The sequence below is a fragment of the Pezoporus occidentalis genome, unplaced genomic scaffold, assembly GCF_034315485.1.
Source record: "Pezoporus occidentalis ecotype Australia unplaced genomic scaffold, CSIRO_AGI_Poc_V1 ctg124, whole genome shotgun sequence".
NCBI classification, from domain to species: Eukaryota; Metazoa; Chordata; class Aves; order Psittaciformes; family Psittacidae; genus Pezoporus; species Pezoporus occidentalis.
In genome coordinates this window covers 1,326,037-1,346,624 of record NW_026913038.1, presented here as the reverse complement: position 1 = coordinate 1,346,624, position 20,588 = coordinate 1,326,037, and the positions used below count along the sequence as shown (strand labels likewise).

Genomic DNA, 20,588 nt, shown 5'->3' with positions numbered 1-20,588 from the left:
AATTGCAAATACAGTCATGTGCTATTTTGATACCAGTGGCAAAACTGGTGAATATTAGGATGTTAATCACCAGGAGTGTTTTCTGAGACAGCCCTAAAAGGTGGGGCAGGGCTGCTTTGTGTGTGTTTCAGGCTATGCCTAATGGTATAATTTAAAAGCAAGTCCAAACCCCTGGCTGCCTACTTGTAGCAGAAGATGCCAGAAATACTTCATGGTTATGAATATACATTATGAGCATAGCATGACCCTTTTCTGATGTGGTGAAGCACTCTGCCAGGAGCTGCATAGGATAGCTTGTGTTGGTCCCACACCAAGGGAGAGTCCGGGGGGATCTCCTGAGGGCTGGTACACTTCCTTCACATGTCTGTGTGCAAAGCTAAAGGCAGGAGCTTGGCACCATATCCCTGGCAGCAGCATATGCTTGTCCATCGGCCACAGTACATACTGCAGCAGGTCCTATGAACATAATATCCCTCACGCTTGTCATGAAAGACTAGGTAGGCAGCTTTTTCAGCTTTCTGTTTAGCTAAAATTTGCTAGCCATTATAGATTGTATGTCACTATGGGAAGCAGGTGGTGAGGAATTAGTAATTATGAGTGATTTCCTCTTGAGCTTTTGTATTAAGTCCAGCTATATGAAGTTCCAGCTTCTTGGAAATGACTGCACTGTAATTTAGGCTTTGAAGCTCAAATGACTTCTTTTGTATTGCAGAATCTTCTGAAATAACTCTTAAGCATTAATTTCAAACTACTTGGTAGATTAGGAGCAGTCAGAAGTCTGGTACATGTTCTTTTGGAGATACTTAAAATGTCTGAGGCGTTAAGTTTTTCCCTAAAAACAGGTCAGCAAAGCAGGTTTACTGTACTGAAGTGATGTGGCTCCTATTTCAGTACCTGTGAGTGCAGTGACTTGGCAGTACCTACAGAGAGAGCAACATTGATGTGACTTAAGCTGGACGAAAAGATCCAAAAGGGTTGTGTGTTAACTGGAGGCCTGTGTCCTCACCCCTCTGGCTGTGAGTGGGCTTCAGTCAGCAGCTTCCAGCCATTTCTTGGTAGGAAGATGTGTTCAGCTGCTCTGATAGTTTGCTGCATAGTCAGGTAATTCTCTCTACTTCTAGATAGTGGTAATATCTTGCTGCTAAATCTGGGTTCTCCCTTTGTCAGACTGTAATTTGATGTATCTCCTTTTCTTTGGGATGGCTAGTGCCATGTGAATTATCCTTAGCTTCCTTGTGGCTATATTTTTGATTGTGCTTTTGATACCAAATCATGGGTGCTGTGAACCAGTAACAAACTGCGTTTTTCTGTCTTGCCCAGGTGGTGGAGGTGTATGGTCTCCTGGCTTTGGGAATGTCTCTCTGGAACCAGCTGGTCGTCCCAGTTCTTTTCATGGTGTTTTGGCTTGTCTTGTTTGCTCTTCAGATCTATTCCTATTTCAGTACACGGGACCAGCCTGCCTCAAGAGAGAGGCTCCTCTTCCTCTTCCTGACAAGGTAATTAACTAGTCTGCAAAAGGTTTACTGTTGTTACTGTCTCCTGAAACGAATGTGTTTTTTTTAGGCACATTTAAGTTGGCTTTATTGCATTTGGATGCCAAACGAATACTTGTCTTTATTGCAGCGACCACATGTGTAAACCCTGTTGAGCTTGTCCTTCAGAGGCATGGATCCCATTCAGAAGAGACAACATTAGTAAAACTGTGGGACAGTTCCTAGAGAAAACAAAATATTCCTTTGATGAGGAAATATGTATAATTGGAGCTTTGGTCCAGAAGTTGTTTTCAGTATAGAGATTGGTTTTAAGGCTGAGATATTTCAGTTGAATTTCAGTCCAAGTAATATTTGTGACTGTGTTGCTTTCTGAGCCTTGTATGTCTCGTTTCATCATTCTGGTGTGGGACACATTCTTGACTTCATCCAAGCAGCCAAAGTACTCCACTCCCAAAGTATTTTTGAGTCCAGTGGTTAATTTGGCAGAGGTGTAAAGATCTTAGATACCAAATTCCTAAAAGCTTTGTAAAAACTGTGAGATAAAGAAGAGGCCTGTGTTCATGCTGTTTCTGAGAGAAAGGCAGCATTTGGGAGATTCTGTCTGGAACCTCTGTGCCTTTGCTGGCTGTTCTTTAATTAGAAATGATAGCATACAAAAGGGAGTGGGAGTGTGGGGCAGAGAGGAACTGGGTGTGTTGCAAAGGATCAGTTACACAAATTAGATAATGTAATACTGGGATGGGAAGAAAAGAGGTAATAGTTGCCTAAACACAAAGGCAACACAGGACATACTCCTTAGAGACCATATGCCATTAATTCTGCTATTTGGGGAGCAAATTGAGTAACTTGCTCATCTCGTAACTTTCTCATCTCTGCAGTTTTCCAGTCGGACTTCACAATTACCTTTTTCTTGCCTCTCTGTGTGTATATCTGTGGTGCAATAGTATAAGCTGTCAAAATTCACTATCAGTAAGGAGAAATGCCAGAGATTTTGTTGCATGTAGTGTTATAATTGCTTACATTGTCATACTGCATTATGTAAAAGTGCTGACTATGTTACCTGGTTTTTTACTAAACCAGTGGTCTCTGAAGTTTTTCCTCCTGTTTGTCTCTGCTGAAATTTTAGCTTTGTTACAACAGAGTACTGCTGTTAGAGGTGGGGAAAGTGATTCTTTTCCTTATAAATGAGTTTATTCCTACACCAAATTGGTAACTTCATGGCAAAACAGGGAACTTGCTTTGCAGGATTGCATTGACTTGATCTGTGAGTCCCTGAGTACCAGTTGATCTGTGAAGTTCTCCCTGCAAGTGGAAAAATACGGAAAAACGTGGAAAAACGGTGCAAATGTTCTCTGCCCTGTTGCAGTTGAGAGGTTATAAATGCTTATTCATCTTAAAAGCAAAAACCCAATACCACTAATAGCCTCTTAACCCCTAGAAGGGAGCTGAAATACTGTGTGAGGGCAGTTAATAATATAGCGCTGGCTGTTCAACAAAATGGAAGAAAAGATGCATTCTTCCACGAGAGAATAGCTGGAATTCAGGTGAGAGCAGTTAGGGTGTGCAGAACAGCTGTGTCCAGCTCTCATAGGAATATCAGAGTTGCTGTGCTGGCTCAGACCAAATGCTGTCTAGCCCAGGATCCAGTTTCCAGCAGTGGCTGTAAATGAATACCTGGAAAAACACCCGCTCATAATGTGACAAACAGGACACTTCCTAGTACTCTTCCAGTCCTGCATCCAGCTTCAGCTGTCAAGCTGTATTAGCTGGATATGGTTAATATGCATCCAGTAACCCTCTAAAGGACTTCTCTTCCATCAGTTTGTGCTTGCTGCCCTTGAACCCACGTACACCTGCATCATTGAAAGATCCTGAGCAAGGAGTTTCACAGCTCAGCTTGGTCTGTATGATAAAAAAATCTGTTTTGATTGTTTGAATCCATATAGTTTCATTCAGTGCACCTCGATTCATGTATGAGGGTGGGAGAGCAACATACCAAACAGTTCTGTTCTTTAAAATTGGGAGTTTGTTCTTCCCAGACTGGAAAGCTCTTGCTTGCATGTTTGCTGTTTAAAACCTGTTCCCTACCTTTCATTGTCCTTGCTCCTGTCAAGAATCCTTTCTGTGGGTGTGTAACTGCTGTGATTTTTGAGAAGCCTTGAAGAGTTTAGCAATTTGGGACAATTTATGAACATGTGCTTGACACATGAATATAACACTCAGAGCTCCCCAGGCTTCTCTTTGAGCTCGTAATCTCCTCTGGGACCCTTGCTTAGTAGATCATCTGAAAGTAAGTTTAAGGGTGTTAAAATTGACGAAAAAGAATCAGGCAGAAAAGACAGAGTCCTGATTTCTCGTAATTTATTTTGGAGGAAAACATAAGAGTTCCTCAAGTATCCTGCAGAAATAGCTGCTCTAAATATTGCATTTCTCACTACCATTATGCAGCAGGAATATTTGAAAACCTTTTCAGCCCTGCCCAGCTTGGTAACCAGGCAGAATTTGAAGGCTTACCAGAAGCCCTGCAAGTAGCATATGTAAACACATCAACATTTTCTGTTTTGAATGGCTTCCAAAGGAGTTTTCCAGTTAAAATGGTCATTAAAAGAGACAAACTAAATGTCTCTTGGACAAGCTTTGTTTATTTTTGAGGCATGTGTTTCTTGAAAGTCCTTTTGTCTTGTCAGAGCCCTGGACTAGTTCACTCTTCAGTTGGTTAATTAACCTGACATGGTTTTGACCACTGTATTTTCTCTCACAAGGCTATTGTCCTGGTGAGCAAGAGATTATTTTGTTTGTGAATGGGGGTGTCAGTGTATATTACCTTGGATAATATATGTGAGGATTTCCAGATGTGTAATCCCTTGTTGACAGGGATTTCTGGTTCTACGTAAGCTGATTCTTTACGTAGTGCTGGGGCATGTGGTGCACTGCACTGCATTCTCCTTGTTCTGACAGCATTGTGTTTCAGAAGCCAGAGTACGCTCTGAGGCTTAGGCTGTTCCAAACATTGCAGTGCCAGAATCAACAGAAGGTGAGGGAGCTGAAGTAATGCAGCTATTCTCAGCATCAGCAGATGTATTCTGGGGTCTCAGTCTGTCTGACTTCACTGCTGTGGCAAAAGAGGAAGAAGCCGCCTGCAGAATACTCTTTGCTGTCTATTTTGCTGCTTCTGGCTCAGCCATATGAAAGACAGGCATTGCCTTCCTGAACCTGGTGTGAATTTTATCAGTTTTATGTTTGTTTGCATTATTGTAGATCTGAGTGGAAAGCGCCTTAATGAATCCATCTGCTTTTAACTCTGCTTCTGGTAGCTGGCAGAAATTTCAGCAGGTAACCTGGGTGCGTTGTGGTTGTCAGATTGACTTTAGGTGATGAAAACCCTGCGCAAGCAGGACAGTGCCACCGTGTGGCACAGCGCTGAAGAGGGACCAGAGAAACACCGTAGCACAGCCCTGACAGCAGCATTAGCCGAGATGAAATTGTGTCTTGGGAAGAAGTAACAGAATACATCTCATCTTTTTCTTTTTATAGAAGCGTTTCATGGTGGTTTAGAGCTTTTAATATATTCATTAAACCAATCCAATTTTGCTTTCAAAGCAGTGTGCACAGTTAACAGGACAAGGGGAGAGCTCAGCACATTGCTTTTAATTGATGGACCTTTTCTTTTTGTTTCTTTCCCTCTCTCCTCCCAGTATTGCCGAATGCTGTAGCACTCCGTACTCGCTCCTGGGCTTGGTCTTCACAGTCTCTTTTGTTGCTTTGGGAGTTCTGACTCTCTGCAAGTTTTACTTGCAGGGTTATCGAGCATTCATGAATGATCCTGCTATGAACAGGTAAGTGCCTTGTGCCTGAGGTCTAAAAAGAAGGGATTTATACAGAAACATGCAGGCTGCTTTGCAGTTTTTTAACTTACGAACTATTGGGTATCCTTGACAGGCTTTTTGTATGCCAATCTTTGTGCATAGGAAGGATTTGAGGTGAAAATACAGCTTGTCACAGACTTCTTGGGAGATGGTTAATTTCTGTGATAAATTCAGGGCTTTTAGTTGGGATTTGGATTGTTTTAGGGCTTTCATTTTCATGAGTCACTGGAAAATTTTCACATGCTTGGATAATCACTTCATCTTTCCATTTCCTCATTTACCCTGTAGTCATGTGTGAAACATTTCTAATCTGTGAGGCTTAAAACAGCATTTTATAGACTGCCTGTAAATTACCATGGGAAATAGCCAAAATATGGAAACTGCCTTTTCTTAAAACTTGTCCCAACTTGTCCAATATGAAATTGGGATCCTAGGTATGATAGTACCTTTCTCAGTTATTCCAGCCCTTAACTCTATAGAAAGTTGAGACCATATGCAAAAGAGTGTTTTACATTTTGGATTCTATGATGTGGAAGTGAGAATGGTATAAATTGGAGGTGCCCAGGAGTAGTCTGCCTGAAAGTATCTTTTGGGTAAGAATTCAATTCTGGGTGATCTCTTCCTTAACTGTGTCAAGTACTGGTGCTGAATTGTGGAACTCAGAGGTATTATATTCAGTCTGAGGTTCCAAGCCAAGAAGAAGAGGACAGTGTGTAGGTACAGAGAGGATAAACTGAAAAATGGCTAAATTGCTGGTTGCCTGAACTGGTCACTGGGTGGGTTGTTGAGCCAAGGACAGACAGGAGGGTATTGATGGGGAAATGTAACCGGTAGAGGGGGTTTTTGTGGAGATGTAGGAATGAGGCCGACTGCTGCCCAAATGTAGACATAGCAGGGTTGCTTTGGGCTTGTGTAGGCAACACTGACGTGTGTGGGTTCCTCCTCTTAAGACACAGCGTGGGTCCTTACAATGCTTTGTGCTGGGGGAGGGCTCTCGTATTGGGTGATGTCTGCTGAGTTGCTTGTAGCCCGTGCACTGAGGCAGGAGCAGTCTGAAGTCTGCTTCCTAACCCCCAGCACTTCAGTGTTTCTGAAAACACTCCTCTGATTAAAACCTTAGCAAGGACATCAGTAAAAGCTAAAACAAGACATTTGAAGGATTGTGGCAGAAAGAGCTTATTTCCTGGCGTTTCTAGATGTATTTTTGAACCAGCATTGATACACAGAAAGATGTGATTGATTGTTCTTTTGACTCTGTTAATCTGCAGGGGAATGACTGAAGGCGTCACACTCCTCATCCTGGCTGTGCAGACAGGTTTGATTGAGCTCCAAGTTGTGCATCGGGCGTTCCTGCTCAGTATTATTCTTTTCATCGTGGTGGCATCCATACTTCAGTCCATGCTGGAAATCGCTGATCCCATTGTCTTGGCCCTGGGAGCCTCAAGGGACAAGTAAGAGACTGGTTTCCTAAAATGAGACTTACTCAATGCTGGTTTAGGAGGTGATAAACTAGTAATTGATGGCCTGATTTGGCTTTTTAGTAGCTTGTAAATTTACCCTGTCTTTTGTATGCAGATTTCTTTTCCAGTCTAAATTCTCTAGCTTTCCCCTCCCTATCCTGTTTTCTCAAGAGCACATAGTATAATACTTTTCCTCATGCTGAGTACTGGCAAAGAGTAGGTGACTTTGGTCACCTGCTCCTGCCCAGGACTGCATCCATCCAGCCTTTTTAAAGCCATGCTGTTCTGTAGCTGCTGGCTGCCCACCCTGAGCATGGCACTGTTCAGTGATTATTCTCCCTAGCAAGAATGTCAGTGCACTGTGGTCTCAGTTAAGCAAATCCAGGACTCCAGTGCTCTTCCCACCCACCCTCCATTGTGTGGCTTTGCAGAATGGTTTTGCTTAACCTCCTCTGTGGTTGGGTAGGTTTCCCTCTTATGCAGTGATCTCAGACTGCTGAGAAGTTGTCAGAAGATCTCAGAAGAGAAGATCTCAGACAGGGTGGGAAGTTTCTGAGAGTGACCTCCTGTTAAATATTGTAAACCCTTTTACTTTTTTCTGTGAGACTGATCCCAAAATGAGAGGGTTTACTGGCAGAAAATAAGAGGTGGAAGGCTTGCATTAGTGCACCAGATGTTCTGATGATGTGGGATTGTTGTTTAATTTCAGTTTCTGATTTGAAAAGCTGTATTGGTATCTGGTGTTCTTGTATTAGTCTGTTTGTATCTTTGTTAATTGTTTGTGTTTTTTTCTGTAACCTGTAAGTGAAGAAATGAAAGAGAAAGCTTATTTATGTTTAGACATAGAGATTTTGTTTAGCTTAGAGGCTACTTGTAGCCAGCATGTTCTGCCTGCAGCAATGTTAACTTCAAATATAGTAACACAGGGAGAGGGAGTAGCGCCAGGATATGAGCATCTGCCCAGCTTAAACAAGCAGTCTGTGGTGATACTGAGTTGTAACTCTCTTCTGCCAAATCTCCCAGACAGTTCTAAATCGGCTAAAATCAGGACAAATTCCACTTCAGCTTTGCCTTTCTCCCTCACCTACAGACGCAGACTTGCATGCTTCATAGCAGTGTTCTCTTCAGATAGTTTCTTAGTCAGCTTCTGCTATTCCTGTACCACATTTTAACCTAAATGAGGTTAAAATACCTGAGGAACATGCAGAGGTAGTATAGTAAATTACTGAAGATATCCTGAAAGCCTTCCAAACGGGTGGGTGTAAAAAGATTGATGGTATATTCAGGTTGGGGAGGAGATGAGGAAGAAGAAGTGATAGGAGCAGAGTAAGGAATGGCAGAGATGGATGTTCAAGCCCTGCTACATTTCTTTTGTAATGTCTGAATTGAGAAATACGCTTCTAAAGGCAACAGGGTTAAACTTAATGATAAAAGGAAATACCTTTGCCCCATGTGTATTAGCAGAAAGACACAGAGGAGTTGTAGTAAGTATATAATCTGGGTAAACTCTGTTTATATGGAAAAGCATACAAACAGTTACATGCATAGTTAGTAATTTTCTTTACTGGTCTTTCATCTGAAGCATTTAGTATCTCAGATACTTCATTTGTCCAACCACTGATCAGACCCATTATGGCAATTACTGTGGGTGAAATTTTTTGCCCATAGTTTTTGTCTTTGTATTGAAAACAGAAAAGGCCGTATGAGAGGGAACTTTTCATACTCTATGTGGTGTAGGCATGCATGGTGGGCATGCCTACCAACCTATGGTTGGAATGAGAGTGTGCCTGAGTCAAATAGAAACTCCTTTCAACAAGTTAAAGCCTTGAGCAAACATCTAACGTTCCTACATTGAGCAGGCCAGCCTATTCTTATCCTGACACTTAAACCTGACGTAAAAAATAAAACCCTATTATGTTTGCAGGAGTCTGTGGAAGCACTTCCGAGCAGTCAGCCTCTGTTTGTTCTTACTTGTGTTCCCCGCTTACATGGCCTACATGATTTGTCAATTTTTCCACATGGATTTCTGGCTGTTGATCATTATCTCCAGCAGTATTCTAACCTCTCTTCAGGTAAGAATGCTAGCCCTGTAGTAACTGAAGCTCTGCATTAACCTGTGATCCTGTTACTCTAGAGGGGGATATGCACGATGAGGAAAGACCAGGGATGACAGAAGGGCAGAAGTACAAGATAAGGTATAAAATCTCTTTCATTAGCTTGTAACTGAGGCTAAGGGCTAGGAATAGAGGTGAATGAAAATAATTTCAAATTGTAAAGCCAGAAGGCTTTTGAAGGCATAACTATCATAGTAAAAAAAGTTGGGTTTTTTTGCCTCCCAGAGTACTTATCTATGTATTGTTACTTGGCTGTGGCTCTGTGAAAGTGATTTGATGTTCATAACACAGCAGTATAAATACAGCAGATGTTTTCTACTAAGCATATTTGTTGTAACACTATAAAACTGCTGCTCATGATGCTCAGCACTTCTGTTGAATCAGCTGAGCTGTTTTCTGGACTGAGAAAAGTACGGAAGGGGAAGTACTTGGGAACAAGCTTACATGCTCTGCAAGAAAGAGTGACTTTTATTTGTCTTGAAGCTCAGCAACAGTTTTACTCCTTTGGGGCTCACCTCCTCTCTATCTGGTTTGTATAGAGCTCAATGGACAATGCTGGATGACTTCAACTCTGGTTCAGAACTGAATGATGAGCTCATGGTCTTTTCACTGTTACAGGTGCTTGGAACACTTTTCATTTATGTTTTGTTTATGGTGGAGGAGTTCAGAAAAGAACCTGTAGAAAATATGGATGATGTAATTTATTATGTGAATGGTACATACCGGCTGCTGGAATTCCTCGTCGCTCTCTGTGTGGTGGCATATGGTGTCTCGGAGACAATCTTTGGTGAATGGACTGTGATGGGTTCTGTGATCATCTTCATTCACTCCTATTACAATGTGTGGTTGCGGGCCCAACTGGGATGGAAGAGTTTCCTTCTTCGTAGAGATGCTGTGAATAAGATAAAATCACTGCCTGTTGCCACAAAAGAGCAGTTGGAGCAACACAATGATATCTGTGCCATCTGCTACCAGGTAAGAATGAAAGTGTCAGAAGATTGACTTTAATTTAGACATCTCTGTACTGTCAAAATAAGTTACTTGAATCATGTTTAAGTAAAATAAGTTACTTGAATCATGTTTAACGAGTAATATTGTGCTCAGTAAATTACTTGAATTACCCAGTTTTCTGCTTTGTGTAAATTGATTTGGAGTGCTGTCACCCACAGAGTCTTTTATGAATAAAGAGATAGTTTGGAAGTGTTTATTGCTTTTTCTTAATCAAGTTACACAAAAAAACTTCCTTGAAACCTCTTGTATTTGGGTTGATTTGGTCTCAAAAGTAACAGCAAATGTGCCCTTTTTTCATTAGTGAAAGATTTTGTTAGTGAAAGACAATGTGTACTCTAGAACTAATTTGTTGTTATTCCATAGAAGTAGCCCAGTATTTACAGACATTGCTACTTCAACTTCATGTGCAATGTCTGTTTTATAACAGAAACCTAATTATCAAGTCTTTCTAATGTAAGCCAGCAGATGCAAGTACCTTAGAAGTCAATGCTGAAAGTAGTATCTTTATCACACCTCTAGCTCCAAGGTCTCTTTCTCTTGGACAGAAATTGTAGTTATGTATGACAGTGAAAGAACCACCTGAAGATCAGCGTGTAGTTGGAGAGCAGTTGGAGTGACTCCAAACTTGATACTCCAGGCTCTTTGAAGAGTAAAACTACAGGTGCCAGATTGATTGAGGGTGTTTGAAACACCAGACCAGTAACATGTGGGTCTCAGCTGACAGAGTTCAGGGTTATTTAATTTCTGGCTTGCTGTTGTTACGTGTTGGATCTGTAAGCGTGCAGGTTTTGAGATGCGCAGTTATTTCTTAAACCAGCTAATTCTGTGACTCTTAACACCTTATAAACAAAGTTGTTTTCCCTAATTTCTAATCTCTCTGGTATAAACAGCCAGACCTGGCCTGTGTTTGTATTTGAATGTAGAGGCTTGTTGGTAGGAAGGAAGGAACATTCTTTTATTTACCTGTAGATTGCTTCAGTCTCTTCTGTGGCTGATGGACCCATCAGATACATTGGGTGAGAGGAAAGGAATGGAATTACAAATAATGTGATCTTCCTTCTTTTTTTGTGTCTTTCAGGATATGAAGACTGCTGTGATCACACCATGTAGCCATTTTTTTCATGCGGGTTGTCTTAAGAAATGGCTGTATGTGCAAGAAACCTGCCCTCTGTGCCACTGCCAACTTAAGAGCCCTTCACAGCTACCGGGGCTGGGACCAGAGCCAGTTCAACAGCCAAATCCTACTGCAGAGCAGAATACCAGACCTGGAGATGCAGCTGAGCCACCTGGTGCTGAACCTGACAATGGGCCAGATGTGAAAGACAGCCCTAGCAAGAGCAGTGGCCAGGTTACTGGTGGACAGGATGGCCTGGAGGGGTCTCAAAGCATGGACAGTGACACAGGCCCATGTGAGGCCAGCCAGGGAGCAGCTTGTGCTGCAGAACTAATGGCAGCTCCAGAGGGGTGCCCCGCTCCCGATCCAAGGGTTTGTGTCCAGCTCTAAGGTGACGAAGGATGACACAGGAACAAACACATTTCAGAGATCAAGTTTGACTCAGAAGAAAACCTATCCTTCCACAGCTGTGAAAGAAGTTTAGCTATTAATGCTGGTCAAAATGTAATCTCCCATGCTGATTTTTATGGGCTGCTTGGTAGTGGTAACTCCAGTGAGATGCAGTAGAAATGACTCCAGAAGCTCTCTGAACTGTGGGCATAGGAAGGATGTCTGGAAACAAATTGCAGTGAAAAAAGTGTTTTCAAGACACAGGTGAGGGGTAAGAGGAACGAGAGGTCTGTGAGAGGTTGCTGACAGACAGGAAGAGGGTATCACATACAGCCGTGTCCCGGGCTACCTGAGAGATGTTAAATGCAGCAAGTTACCAGTCCCTGGTTGCTGACAATTTTTTATGGCACGTAAGCAAAAATCAAAGCTACAACAGCAGTGATTGTACTAGAAGATGGAAGCACTCTTAATACGTCATGTCTATGCTTTGGGTGTTCTTGGTGGGGCAGTTGCATTTGAATTTATGTAACCTATAGTGACTCTTGACTTTTATGACGGAGTCTTAAATATTTTGTTGTATATGAAACTTTTGCTAATAATGGGCACAGTCTGGGCTGCGTGAAGTAAACTAAAGCTCTAATGAACGCTTTGACCTCTGCTACCGTGTGCAGGAGGCAAGTGGGATGAGTTTTAGGGCACAGATAGAGGCCTTGCAGTACTGTGCTGTGTAATGTTTAATTCTTGCAGCTGAATTAAAACAGTATTAAACTCTGGCGATATTTGCACTTTGGGAATGAGTACATTATTGTGTATGATCAGACTCCGCAAATGCCACTTTTAAAGCTGTTAATAGGTTTGCACCTTTTTTTCTTTGACAAGGACATGTCCATACTTAAATTTTTACATTCATCATGGCTTCAAGTAGAACTAGGAACTGGGGTGGGGGAATAGGTGGGAGTAGGGAGCAGGCAATTTTTTTATGTGAATTTTGATATGAAGAGAAATTAGTCACTTATTTATACGATAGGCTTGACTCAAGTGTTTTTCAAAGTCGGTATTCCTAATGTGAAATGTGATACTATTTTATTTTTAGTAGTAAATTTGGATGTAGACTGACAGACATAGCTGAATGTCTTAATAAATTACATTTGAAGATTTTTACACCTGGTTATGTGATTCTTGCATTGAAATGCCATCGATTAAGTATGTGTTGAGAGGCTCTCCTGCAACAGCAGCTGTCTGTTCCCCTTGGAGCTCAGTGGAACTTGTGATGCACGCGCTCTACTCCCATTTCCATTTCAGTGCTGTGTGTCTTGGTGATACCTCCTGGCCTCCCCCAGGCCTTGCCACCAGATCTTGTCCACAATAACAGAGCACTGGGGCCTATTTGCTCCCAGAGGCTGTGACTGCTGCTGCTGAATATCAAGCAAAACCCAAACCTATTTCCTTCTCACCTGATAGGAGGGAAATATCAGTTGCACCATCCTGTGATTCTGTATCTCATTTTTGTTTTCTTGTGTATTAATCAGAAATGTAGATTTTCCATGTACTTCACTGCAAAGCTTTTATTAACAGCTTGGGTGTGTTTGGGGGGAAGATTGTGATGAGGCTTTTTTCTTGAGCTCTTCTTTTTTCACTCCTGTTAGTCAGTGCTTTAGGTCCTGCTCTTCCACACCTGCATTTCTGTGGAATTGAATCCCTCTCAAAGCAATGTGTATGTGTCCAAGTTTTTAATCTACTAATTCAGGCTGCTTCCATTCCAGCCATACTTGAAAGCCTGTGGAGGCAGGAAATGGAGGGTCTGGGGGGGCAGCACTGTTACAGGAGGCTCTGAAGTATTCTGAAACAAAGACTTTCCCTCAATTCACAGAACATGTTTTTGAAGGATGCCCTGTGAAACTCTGCTTGCTGTCCCTAGGAGCGGGAAAATGATCCCAGAAGCGAGCAATGGGAAGGTTTTCCTTTGTGTAAGATCGTAGAATCATAGAATAGTCAGGGTTGGAAAGGACCTTAAGATCATCTAGTTCCAACCCCCCTGCCATGGGCAGGGACACCTCACACTAAATCGTATCACCCAAGGCCTCATCCAGCCTGGTCTTGAACACTGCCAGGGATGGAGCATTCACAACCTCCCTGGGCAACCCATTCCAGTGCCTCACCACCCTAACAGGAAAGAATTTCCTCCTTATATCCAATCTAAACTTCCCCTGTTTTAAGTTTTAACCCGTTATCCCCTGTCCTGTCACTACAGTCCCTAATGAAGAGTCCCTCCTGAGCATCCCTATAGGCTCCCTTCAGATACTGGAAGGCTGCTATGAGGTCTCCACACAGCCTTCTCTTCTCCAGGCTGAACAGATCATGTCCCTCACATGATAGGGAGCAAGTGATGCCCAAATGATGAGGAAGAGAGAAAAGCCAGGCTTGGTCTGTCTTGTGAAATAAAGGTTGGAGGGGTTGTAACCACTCTACAGATACCTTGGGGTGAATGCAGGGAAGGAAGGAGAGGAACTTGTGTTCACCTACAGGACTTGCATGTGGGCAGTGGGGCAGGAGGGGATCACAGGGGTCATTGTCTCCAGTTCCTCCATGTCCCACACTGTGTCACATCATCGCTTTCATAAATACAGGAAGTGGTGTTGAGAAAGTAGCAAAAATATAAGGTTTGTGTTCATGGCTTCTGCTGAGAAGCTGTTCCTCAGCCTGACCCCTTGGCAATGAACCTTTCCATTTCTACCCTAAGTTGTCCATAGCTCACTGGTAATGCAAAAACTAGAAGAAAGGACTCTGGATTCACACCACCACTGGTAAGAGGTAAGTGCACTTGGAGACTCCTCACTGAGAACCAGCAGTCCCACAGCAGGTTCAACAACCACAGTGTCATCCAGGACTGTGGGTTGGACACATGGATGTGGTGCTGGAGGGGAGCCTGACAGGATAGGAAGGTACGTGCTGGCTCTCAGGAGAAATTATGCTGCAAGATTCCCACTGGAGTGAACCAAAAGCAACTGTTCCATGCTGGAGAAGGTGCTCAAAGGTGTGGGGGCTCCGGCAGTCAGCAGAGTTGAGCATCCTGGCAAGAGGGGCTGGAGGAGATGAAAGCTGCACCTCTTTACTGTGAGAAGGTTATTTTCAAGAGGGAGAGAAGAGAAAGAAGGGGAGGCTGCTGGCTTGGGGAGCTCATAGGAACAGAACTTCACTTGAGAGATGGGAGTTCCCTACATTAGGTGCCAACACCATTACAAAGAGTTGTTTGTTAGAGCCAGCCAAGGTGGAGTGTGGATGTTGTGCATGGTTCATGAGGCAGAGCTCACCGGGTACTGGAATCTGTTGGACTGCAAAGTTAAGAGGGGCGGGATGTGCAAGCGTGTTCTTTTTTGCTGCTTTTTGGTTGTGTTCTTTCCCCACTCGGAATCCTGACAGAACACCATTTTCTGAGAAGCGAGGGACTGCGGCTCTGGGAGGAACTTAAAAAGAAGCCTGCAAGGAATGGGGGTGGGTGGGAAATAAATACTGATAAGCCAAGCAGGCTGCATGTTATGGGTCAGGAAGTTCAGGGATGAAGTGAGAATTGCCAAAACTCGTGCCAAGTTAGATCTTGCAGAAGAAATGAACTGTGTAACCGGAAGGGGAATGAGGAAAAGGGGGAGGCTGCTCTGGGGGAGCAGGGAGGTAAGGAATGAAATGAAATGAGCCTTCTGTCTTGATGCTCTCTAGAGCATCTGGGTGAATGATCCTGACCTCTGAGCTTTGTTTGGTGCAGAACTCCCTCTTGGACGCTGCTTGCTTTGAGTTGATTTTCTTTTTCTCTGCAGCTGTGCATGAGTAAATGGGGAAAAAATGCTTTTTGAGTGTTTATGATCAGGGTACAAGTGTAGGCTGAGGCTTGAAATCATTTTCATGTGGACTCCTTCTGATGGTGGTGTGATTGACGAACATCTGGACTCAAAAAAGATGTTTCCAGCTAGGTGATATAATGGGAACAGTTTGGAATTTTACGGTGGGGTGGTTTTTGTTGGAAATAGAAGCACTTCATTGCATGGGATGATAGTGTATGTCTAGCTAGTCCTATCGAGTATCCCAGGGCTGCTGATTTATCAAGTCCATTGCTCTGGGCTCAGGGAAATGTATTTGCAAGGTGAGATGTCTCCATGAGATGAGCAAACAAGTCTGTGGCTAGGAAATCTCATTTGAAAGCCTTAGCTTGAATTGCATTGCTTGTGGCTCCCTTGGTTTTTGGCTATTTTGCAGTAGAAGAATCTATTTCCTTCCTCATTCCTAGGGAAGCGCTTCACTTTATGCCAGGACAGAGAGTTCTTGAAATGCACAAGGTTTTCCAGCATGGGAAAACCTCTTCATACTGAGTCCCCTTCTTTCTTGGTTAATTTTAATTTCAATTTGTAAGTTAACTCAATACTTCCCCTCAAACCAGCCAGTTTGGGCTCAAAGTATCTGAATGTTTGAGAACAGACCTGTAACATTTTTCCTAACCGGCATGGATAGTGAAGGAGTTTGATTTCAGTTGGGTCAGAATTAAAATTATCAAATAAGATATAAAAAGTTGATAGCAGTGTCTAAAAATAAAAATCCATGCTTGGGAGGGAGAACTGGCTGTTTGAAGCACGTTGTGCTGTTGGGAAGCCAGCTGCATTCAGAATGAAAGGAACCAAATAGAGCGAAACTGCTGTTGCTGGGGCAGAAGCGGCTTGGTTAGGAGCAAGCAGGATGTCACAGCACTGTGCTGGATCACAGGGTTGGACCCTGTCAAGAAGGAAGCACTGCTGGTTCACTCTGCTCCGAGGCTGGTGGAGGTGGCGGTGGTTTGGTGCTGACTTCTTTCCGTCTGCATGTTACATGTGTACAAAGAGACCTTTAAATGATTTTCCAGAGCAACTTCTCAGTCTCCACAGCATCTGGAGCTGTTGTGTATTAGTGAGATCTGTCCTGAAAGGATTGCTTATTCTAAGTCTTGCCTGTGGTGTCACTCCACAAAAACACTTGTGGGAAAGACTGACGAACACATTTCCCTACTAATCCCTTTGGCTTTGCTTGCACATATAAAGATAAATGCAATTTTAAACTCAATTTTTCTCAGTGTTACAATACTGAGTTTAGAAATTAACTGGTCCCCATTTTTGTGATGTGTGTGTGCAATCACATCAAGGATCACAGCTCACTCCCTCACACTCCAGACGTACCAGTCTTCTCTTCGGCAATGCCTGTTTCTTCTAACTATGGCTATTGTACTTAGCAGCGTGCTGCTGGAGTCATGCCTAGAGGTGTGGTGACTCTTCTTGTCAGTGCTGTTGAGTGCTGCACCATCGGGTGGTTGTGCCTGGGAATGCCAAGTGCCAGTGTGGAGACTCTGCCCAGGGAAATTCCATCTGTTTGCATGAAGTTATGATTTATTTGATGAACTGCATGGCAAATGTATTCTGTGGCTCTGAGGTATTGATTATGTTCTTGAGAACAAGCACTGTCTTTTAGAGAAAAAGGTACACTGCAAACTTGGTGAGCTCTCTACACCTCCCCAAGAATGGGGTTCACTTTCCAGAGGGTTCACTTTTCTCCTTTTCAGTGACAGAGATGACCAAGATAAAGAGGACGAAGTCACGAGGAAAAGGGAGATTGGAAAGGAGGGGGAAAGCCTGGGGAGAAGCAGAGGTTGGGTGGTGCTGGCAGGGGATTAAACAGTGCTAAGAGAGTCCATCTGGCACACACATAAACCTAAAGCTGCCCATCCTGGTTAAAGAGAGAAGATGTAAAATGAAAACAGTTTGTAGGCATAAGCAACCAACTCAAATTAGAAACAAAAAAAAAGAGAAAATAATAAAGAGGAAAGAAAGAAAAAAAGATTAAAAAAGGGAAATTATTTCTATGTGTTACAAGTAATTAGACACAAATTTTCCCAGTGGTTGCCATTTCCTGGCAGTTTATAATCCCCATCCTTAAATAAATCTGGTAGCTGAAACCCTTTTGGCGAGTACCACAGCCAAAGACCAGCCGATCTGCAGAATTTTGCAGCAACAGATGTGAAAAACCCAGGACTGCAATGTGGGAAAATGACTTCATTCTTAGGAATTTAAAAGGTAAAACAGACTTAACTGGATCAAAATAATCAATGGAATAGGTACCTGGTATTTATAAATGCAATGATATACAGCTCCTTAATTGACCATAGGCTGAGTTTTCTTTAAATTGATTGTTCGCTTTTAGCTCGGGGAAAAAATGCCAGCTGGAATGCAGAGGGATTAAGTTTTATTTATTTTCCTTGCTAAGAGCCACATTGTGCAATTTAAAAGGAAACGTCCTTGAAAGATGGGTCCCTTTGTAAACTGTTTCAGACCTTGTTTGTTTTCAGATGGAAATTCATTTCTCAAAGGCCCGTCCATATTAGAAAGTACGTGTGGATAAGTGAATTAAAGTGAAAAGTTGTAACCTGTGAAGACACATCTCGTTTTCAAGCTGGAAATCTTGGCACGTGTGTGATGGAGTTTTGGGTATAGCTGATGTGCTCATCTTGCTGGAAAAAGGTTTGGTCATGACCTTCCTTTGCACTGGTGGTGGGAAATCAGTGGGAGAACCCCAAACCCAACCATTGACTGTTACTAGGATTTTTTATTACACTTTGATGTGCTCAAATATTAATCTTGAGTATTGCAGAAGATGCAGCCAAGTGTGTCAGCCCCTTCCTGAGCTCTATGGGTGCAGCTGGTGGCCCAGGTCTGTGCATGTGTCTGTATCCAGCTGTACTACATGGCAGTGGGGATGGACTGAAGTGCTCAGAGGCATTTTCACAGAACCTGGGCCCATGCAGCCATTGCTCATCGGAGTTACAGCTGCATTTAACATGGCTCTGGTGGCTTCCAGGTCCCCAGCTTTTTATTCTGAGGAGCTGGAGCTAAGAGAGGAGGATAAAGGAAGCGGCAGGGTCACCTTTTTCCCTTGGTATGGAGAAGGAATAGAAACTGAGCTCTGAAAACTGCCTCACGTGGAGGCAGGTGCTAGGTCTGGGCTGATGTGCAGCTGCTGGTGGGTTGTGCAATCTCCTTCCCAGGTTCACTCTCAACAGAAAATACAAGTCTTGCCCTCCTGTGGTTTTGTTGGCTGGGTCTGCCTGTGCTCTGATGAGTCCTGAATTGTTCCCTCTGCTTTCAGATGCAAATGGGCTCCATATTTGTGCTGTGCTTTTAGCAGGCAGTGGGTGGCTCTGGCTATGACAGGTTCATGCTCATGTGATGTTGCTCCCAAACTTTTCCTTGGGCAGAAAACCATCCCTCAACCTGTGCTTCACTCCTCCTGGGGATCCAAACCTTTAAACACATGTCCAAAAGATGAAATTAAGCCCTGTACAATGGGTTTCCAAACTTCCCAAGAGCCTGGAGTTGCTTTCCAAAGGATTCACTTCTCTCATTTTCAATGTGACAGAGGAGTGGGATGAAGAGGATGAAGTTAGGAGGTCAGGTTGGGAAGGGGGAACCTGGGGCCAGGTGCAGCAGCCTCTGTGGTGGGAAAGTGCTGGGGTTGGGAGTGCTGTCACTGGGTCTGCAGGTAGAAATCACAGAGAACACTGAAACAGGGGGAAAACTAATTATTTCCATATTTAAATCCACCAGTTGAATCTGGAGTGAAGCCATGGTGCAGCAGGCTCCCGTGATGCTGGTGCTCTGTGAATGGCTTGTGCCTGCAAAGTTAGCTGGGAAAAGTGGGATTTGCACTTACAGGGTTCCAAGATCTCCCCGGACACTGGTATTTCACTTTCAGCTTGAAAGATGGTTGTCCCTCCTCTTTCTTAAAAAGCAGTGTGGTCAACTCTGTTCTCAGTGACAAAGCAATTAGGTGCCATGAAGCAACTTCTTTCTTCCAAGCTTCCCACAGATAAAGATTTATATGATAGAAATAATATGATTGGGGTCAGGATTTCTGCTCAGTATAACCCAAGGGTATTCTGAGAACTGCTTGGATTCTACTGAAATCCCACTGGGCACCAGTCAACGCTGTTCAGCTTCAATTATGGGGTTAGATATTTTTTTGTCTTCCCTTTGCACAGGGTTTTGGAGCTGGGATATCCAAACACATGCCATTGTCAAACATCCCGATAGGGGAGTGCTCTTCAGCTCCTTGAATACAGTATCTTTTGCCTTCTTGCATAAATATTTTAATTGCTAATTTGCTGGTCTCATTTAACACAGATTTGGCGTTTATCATTTGAATTTAAACTTGTTGAAATTGACAATTTCCACAGCTACTCATGTTAATAATTTAAAGGGAAAGCTCATTATTAAATTATTATGGGTAATTATTTTGTAACTAGTGCAGAAATTGTCATTTCTGTAGCCTTAAAAGATCCTAGAAGAAGTGTGTGTGGATCAGTGTGGATCAATATGGATCAAATTGGTAAGGAAGCACAGGAATGGTGTCTTCTGTATAAAATGATATATAACTGGGGAAAAATACTAGAATTGGAATAAAATTCTCTATACTTGCAACTCCAAAGTCTTGGAGACTGCTGATGCCAAGTGATTTAGTTGAAGGGCCATAGGAGCCTTTTTAACTCTGGGTTTTGTTCTGAAGCTGTGGAACTGGTGGGGTGGGATCTGGGTGAGGTGCACCTTGTGCAGCTGAACAGCAGTACTGGATGTGATGCTTGCTGCGTGTTTGCTGGTTATTTGTGCAATACAGATGCTGTGGGTTTGTCCAGCCCTTTCCTACCACATCTGAGACTCCTGGAATAACAGGGAAAATTGGTTTGCCTTTTTCATTTTCCACCTGGAAGGCGTTGAGTTCAAAAAGATGACTACTCCAAATATTGAATTACAAAGCTGTCTTCTGGTGCAGGATTCACTGTGCTGAATCTCTGGCCCGAAAAGCCTGTACAGTGTATTGAGTGAGTACTAGCACAGGTGGAGCAGGATCAGGGCTGCTGGTAGCAGTTCATGTTATTTCTCAGTGACACTGATTCTTTGTCCTTGGCAAGATGTCATCAGGTGGTGGTTAACGCTCTGGGTTTCTCCGATACAGTTTGTTTCTCCAAGAAATGATACTTCAGAACGATGAATAACAAATGCACGCAGGAGGGGCAGATAATTTCTGTGCACCCTGAAGAAGGTGACTGCCAGTTCTGTTTTCAGTTGTGAGAGAAC

The 20,588-nt window shown here is 43.1% G+C and overlaps 1 protein-coding gene across 5 annotated transcripts in view; it reads left to right on the top strand.

The window, feature by feature from the left end:
* RNF145 (ring finger protein 145) overlaps positions 1-12,609 on the top strand; it is a 53,081-nt gene extending 40,472 nt beyond the window's left edge. For all 5 annotated transcript variants that reach the window (XM_062607522.1, XM_062607521.1, XM_062607520.1 and 2 more), the window contains 6 exons: positions 1,321-1,496; positions 5,189-5,329; positions 6,628-6,810; positions 8,744-8,891; positions 9,552-9,908; positions 11,023-12,609. In XM_062607522.1, coding sequence (XP_062463506.1) covers positions 1,321-1,496; positions 5,189-5,329; positions 6,628-6,810; positions 8,744-8,891; positions 9,552-9,908; positions 11,023-11,448 — 1,431 coding nt within the window. In that variant the 3' untranslated portion in view covers positions 11,449-12,609. The remainder of the gene's footprint in view (positions 1-1,320; positions 1,497-5,188; positions 5,330-6,627; positions 6,811-8,743; positions 8,892-9,551; positions 9,909-11,022) is intronic.
* Positions 12,610-20,588: the final 7,979 nt, after the last annotated feature.